Source organism: Myotis brandtii, unplaced genomic scaffold, assembly GCF_000412655.1.
Source record: "Myotis brandtii unplaced genomic scaffold, ASM41265v1 scaffold190, whole genome shotgun sequence".
In the NCBI taxonomy this organism is placed as follows: domain Eukaryota; kingdom Metazoa; phylum Chordata; class Mammalia; order Chiroptera; family Vespertilionidae; genus Myotis; species Myotis brandtii.
In genome coordinates, this window is record NW_005357076.1 from 3,352,791 (window position 1) to 3,358,801 (window position 6,011).

General features: G+C 51.5%; 1 protein-coding gene across 3 annotated transcripts in view; it reads left to right on the top strand.

Annotated features, from left to right (window-relative positions):
* DUSP13 (dual specificity phosphatase 13) overlaps positions 1-4,536 on the top strand; it is a 10,697-nt gene extending 6,161 nt beyond the window's left edge. For all 3 annotated transcript variants that reach the window (XM_005864650.2, XM_014538354.1, XM_014538355.1), the window contains 3 exons: positions 1,335-1,508; positions 3,178-3,398; positions 4,091-4,536. In XM_005864650.2, coding sequence (XP_005864712.2) covers positions 1,335-1,508; positions 3,178-3,398; positions 4,091-4,293 — 598 coding nt within the window. In that variant the 3' untranslated portion in view covers positions 4,294-4,536. The remainder of the gene's footprint in view (positions 1-1,334; positions 1,509-3,177; positions 3,399-4,090) is intronic.
* Positions 4,537-6,011: the final 1,475 nt, after the last annotated feature.

The following is a 6,011-nucleotide window of genomic DNA, read 5'->3' on the forward strand; positions in this document are numbered from 1 at the left end:
CGTGGGCTCCAAGAGGAGGGCCTGGAATTCTAGCCGCTTCACAGCATTTGTGTTCTGGGCGGAACCTGCCCCAGCCCCATTCCGCTCATGTGCTTAGCTCTGTCCTTGCCCTCACTCCCCCACTCCTGGCCCTAGACCATGCCCTAGGTAGGTGGCAGGCCACTCAGCCTGCCCTGAGAAGTCACGTGGGGGATGAAGGGGAAAGCCGGGTCTTCCCTTCCGCCCTGCCCACCAGCTGCCCGCTGGGTGAGCTTGGCCAAGCCAGTGGCCTCCTGGGTGCCTATTTCTCTCTCTGGTCCTAGCACCGCCTGCCAAAGAGAAAAGATGTTTTTTCCAGTTTGTACCTTCCCTAGTTACTGGTTGAGAGGGCCAGGGGCAGTTAGCCAAGAGAGGCACTCCTTCCCAGGACGACACCAGACCCATGTTCTGGTGCCACTGACCACTCAGCTCAGCAGGGGCCCGGACCCCCCCAGCCAGCTGATTCCTGAGACAACTCACCCCAACTGGGTGAGGCCTGACCCGCAGCGTTGGCCCGAGTCATCGGGGTAAGGAGGCAAGTCCCAGGACTTACAGGCAGAGGCGTACCCGCAGCGCCGGGCTCCCTGTAGAGTTGAATGGGCTGTTGACCACTCTCTGGAGTCCCCAAAGGTAGTAACTGGAAGACTTGGGGACTGAACTGCGGGGTCAGAGAACTGGATTGAAACCACAGCCTCGCTACACATCAGCCCTATGGCTGTGGGTGGCACTTACAATTTTTCTCTCTGACCTTCAGCTTTCTCCCAAGTAAAATAGGGACCTACCACAGTGAGGTCCCAGGCCCCTGAGAGGCATTAGCTCATTCCGTGTGGAAATGCAACAGATGTCCTTCATAGCCCAGGCCCCTCACTCCAGAGACTGACTCTGCTCTCCAAGCACCTGAACATGGAGATCAGCCCTGGAGGTAGCAGAGGAGGGGGCTGAGATGAGCTGCCCAGGCGGAGGGGGCCACAGCCATCCGAGGCCTCCATCCCTACAAAGTCCCAAGTGACCAGCGACTTAAGGGGTCGGATCTGCACTGGCTCATCACCACAAACAGGGAGCCCCAAAGACCCCTTCGCCAAAGTTTCTGGCCTCAAGGGCCTCTGGAGAGGGTGGGAGAGAGGGTAGCAAGAGGTTGCTTCCCTCGTTCCTGGGGAAATGGTCTCGGCCTCAGCCCAGCTGAGTTGGTTAGTAACCTCACGTGAACTAGCTGAAGCCCTTCCCGCACTATCCCAGTACCACCTGGGCCTCCGGGCCAGCCGGACCCACCTTCTGGGAGCTTGCCTCTAGCCACCGCGGTGTCCACCCTGTTCCAGGATGGATTCCCTGCAGAAGCAGGACCTCCGGAGACCCAAGATCCACGGGACAGTCTCTGTGTCGCCCTACCAGCCGCCCACGCTGTCCTCACTGCAGCGCTTGCTGTGGGTCCGTCGGGCCACCATGCTGAGCCACATCGACGAGGTCTGGCCCAACCTCTTCCTGGGAGATGCGTAAGTCCGACCCACGTGGGAGAGCGGGGAGCAGAAGGGGAGCCTCTCCCAGAGCCCTCCAGGGGCCTCCCATCATCTCTTCCCACATGTTTCTTCCCTTTTATAGAAATTACTTTTTTACTTGTGGAAGTAGAACGCTCAAAAGAAAAGTGCATAGAGTGCATATGAACAGTTTCACCAGCCAGGTCAAGAAATAGGACATTAGTTGTGCCTCAGAAATACCTTCTGAACCCTTCTTGCTATAACTGTTTCTCTGTGGACAATCACTAAGTGTTGAAATAATTATTTCCTTGCTTTTATTTATACTTTTACCATTCATATACCTAACTATATAATTAGTTTAGCCTATCTTTTAAAGTTAGATGAATGGAATAATATTGTGTGTGTTTTGTGCATGACACAATTTGTGCAAAATTGTAAGATTCACTCATGTTATTCTGTGTAGTTACAGTTCATTATTTTATTGCTGTAAAAATATTTGATTGTACAAATACCACATAGTTTATCCATTTTATTGTATACAAACACTTGAGTTGTTCCCACTTGTTGGCTACTATGAACAGTGATCCTAGAAACATTCTGGTACATGTGTCCTGGTAACACACACGAGTTACATAGGGTACATAGAGAGAGTAGAACTCAGTCATTGTTTCTCTTTTTTTTTTCCTTAAAATTTAAACATATGGACCAATATATGTGGATTTTAGAAAATTTCCTTAATATTTAGAGAATAGGGTTCTTGTTAACAATATGGCAAATATGCTATCCTCCCTACAGATAAAGAGTAATAAAATCCTTGTTGACTTTTAAAAAGTGCATACACACACACACACACTGCTTTTCCACATTTCTTTTTTATTTTTACAGCAAATGGTATCACTTTATAATCCTGTTTTGTAATCTGCTTTATATCGAAAGCTTTTTTTTAATGGAATCATACTACATATTTTTAAAACCTTGTTAAACAACGTTCTGTTTTGTATTGTGCATTTTCCATAGGTTCTCAATATAGCATGAGCACTTTTCTTTTTTTAATTACATTTATTGGGGTGGCATTGGTGAATGAACACCCTTCCTTGTTCACCTGTATCTACTGTATTTCAGTGGTTGCATAGTATGTCATTTACCTTACACACTCAGCCACCTATTAAAGGATATTTAGTGATTCCCCCCCCCCCCCCCAGTTTCTTTCTTTAAGTCCCTAGAAGGAGACTTGCTGGACAAAGTATGTGAACATTTTTTTTAAAAAATATTTTTTATTGATTTCAGAGAAGGGAGAGGGAGAGATAGAAATATCAACGATAAGAGGGAATTATTGACTGGCTGCCTCCTGCCACCCCACACTGGGGATCGAGCCTACAACCCAGACATGTGTCCTGACCAGGAATCGAACCGTGACTTCCTGGTTCATAGGTCAATGCCCAACCACTGAGCCACATCGGCTGGGCAAAGGCTTTTGATGCCTGTGGCCAAAATGCTCTCCAGAAAAGTTGGTCCGAGTGAAGGGAGTCTTGAACTCTAACTAGAGGAGACCCTTCACCCGGGACCAGTTCGCTGTTCCCGCCTCTGCCCTTGATGGCAGTGGCAGAGGAGGGAAGGGGACAGTTCCAGTCCAGCCAGACCTGCCCCCACCTCCCAATTCCCAGCCTCCCCTGTGCCCTCCCTCCAGGTACGCAGCCCGGGACAAGAGCAAGCTGGCCCAGCTGGGCATCACCCATATTGTGAATGTTGCCGCGGGCAAGTTTCAAGTGGACACAGGTGCCAAGTTCTATCATGGAATGCCCTTGGAGTACTATGGCATCGAGGCTGATGACAACCCCTTCTTTGACCTCAGTGTCCACTTCATGCCTGTTGCCCGATACATCCGAACCGCCCTCAGTGTTCCCCAAGGTGGGCTCCGGGGAAGGAGGAGGTGGGGGGCAGGTGGGGTGGGTGAGAGCCGGGGCTGTCCATTTTCCAGCGGCACCGATAGGGAGTGTGTCCTGAGCCCCAAACCTCTCCAGCACCCTCCCACCCATGGTGCAAATAGCTACTACCATTTAGTGAGCGTGCCCTCAGAGACTCCCTGGCCACCAACAATCACAGACAGAACTAAGGTCGGTGTGGTCATCAGTATAACCATATCCCTCCGTGAGAGAGCAGGTGGGGGTAGCAGGCATGGGATCTAGCAAAGGCTCTTGAGCAGACGCTTCTAAAGTGAAGCCTTGGCATAGGGCTGCAGGGACGGGGAGAGGGCAGAACTGGGCAGAAAGAGACACAAACCCAGGGGACTCCCACAGTACCCTCCTCTCGCACTCCCCACCAACTCCCCAGGGTTTCCAGGAGGCCAGAGGAAGCACCTTGAACCAGGAGAAGGGAATCCCAGCTGCTAACCTTAGCTCCTCCGCTAACTTACTGTGTGACCTTGAGCGGGTTCCTTTCCCTCTCTGGGCCTCATTTGCCCCACCTGACACCGGACACAGTGTCAGTATGCTAGGATACTGTGACAGGTGGGCTGAAGGAGGGCCAGAAGGACTTCAGAATCCCAAATGGGTGGGTAGTACGAGGGCAGGTAACTGACACTGGGTTGGGTCTCCCTGCAGGCCGCGTGCTGGTACACTGCGCCATGGGGGTGAGCCGCTCCGCCACTGTCGTCCTGGCCTTCCTCATGATCTACGAGAACATGACACTGGTGCAGGCCATCCAGACGGTGCAGACCCACCGTGATATCTGCCCCAACTCGGGCTTCCTCCGGCAGCTCCAGGTTCTGGACAACCAACTGGGGCGGGAGACGGGGCGACTCTGACCTGGTGGACAGCCAGGAGCCCTGACCCTCTGGTTAGCGTGGCCCCACCCACCAGGGGACAGCAGCCTCTGCTGTTTCCAGTGACCTTGAGATGAACATAGCAAGTGGGGCTTAGCGGAGGCAGAGGCAGGGAGAGCTGGTTGGTGCCCTTTTAGCAGGTGGATTTCCCTGACCCAATCCAGAGATTCTTTATGCAAAAGAGTTCAGTCTCTCTCTATAATAAAAGGTTCATCATAATAAAGAGACCTTCTGGTGGTTTGTGGGGCGGTGGCTCACTCCAGGGTTGGCCACGCTATTCCAGAAGGCTTGCCAGCTCTGATTCAGTGGCAGCCTAGAGACAGGGTCTGAGGCCCTGTCAAGGCTTCATGAAGAAGGAGGGCAGGTGAAGGTCAGTTAGAGATGCCGACCTCGGGTGCAAGAGGAAGGAGTGGAGCACAGGTGCTGAGAATTAGCTGACCTTTCTTCATCTTGTCCTCCTACCACCACCAAGAGCGAGGTTGCCTGAGTAAAGACCAAAGTTCAAGGCATCACTTTCTTCACTATGAGGCCCTGGCCAGTGTGGCTCAGTTGGTTGGCGTGTCGTCCTGTGCACTGGAAGGTCATGGGTTCGATCCCTAGTCAGGTGCATGGGTGGGGGCAGCTGAACAATGTGTCTCTCTTGCTTGATGTTTCTCTCTCTCTTCCTCCCTCTCTAAATACAAAAAATAAAAAACAAAATACCCCCTCCCCGACTCATTGTGTGCAAATAGCACCTCTTGAATCCTGTCAATCTTTTCATTTACACTCTACTTTCAAAATCACAACACCTGGAAAACTGAGGCACTAAACAGGAGGACAGGAGTTGAGGAGGAGATACCCCAGAAATCCTAGGCGAAGGGTGGTTATATGATGGAGCAAGACATTTAGCTCTGAGTTTCTCTGTACTTGTGCCCTAATAAAACAATACTAAAGCCTGCAGTTTCCTCACCTGTAGGTGGTACAAGGTATTATGAGGATTATAATTGGGCTGCGTTTCCTTATCCCTCTCTGGTTGCCCTATTTAGCCCTTGCCTTCTCCAGCTGACTCATAAAGGCCACAGTTTCTTAGGGTTCTGTCCTCCGCCTTATCTCCCCCTCAGTGTCCTTGCCCTCCTTGGGGGGGGGGGGACGGGTCCTCTTGCTCCCACAGCCTCAGTTCACATCTCTGGGCTGATGACTCCCAGATCCCTGTGGCCAGCCCAGTTCTCTCTTCTGAGCTCAGAGCCTCTGTATCTCGCTGGCCACCTCCATGTGGATACTGCCCTTGAACTTCAAACTCAGCTGAACTTTCCATCACCCCTCCACCCAGACCACTTCTCCTCTTGGTCTGACAGCCATTGTTACCCAAGTCAGTGATGGGTGTCACCTGGACTCCTGCCTCTCATCCATCAGCCTATCGATTCCTCCTCCCAGATACAACTTGGATCTGCTCACTTAACTTCATGTTTGTTGAGGCTACTCTAGTTCAAGCCAAGCTCACCTCTCACCTGGATTCTTACAACAACCTCTGCCTCCAGCCTGGTCCCCCCAGTCTCCATGTGGCATGCCAACATCTGACCAACATAAAAATCTGACCACGTCATTCCTCTGCTTACAGCCCCCGAAGTACAAAGACCTTGACGAAGTATAAAGATGCTTCATTATCTGAGAAGTTCTCAGACCTCCAGCCATATCTCCTTCAATTCTGTTCTCATACATAC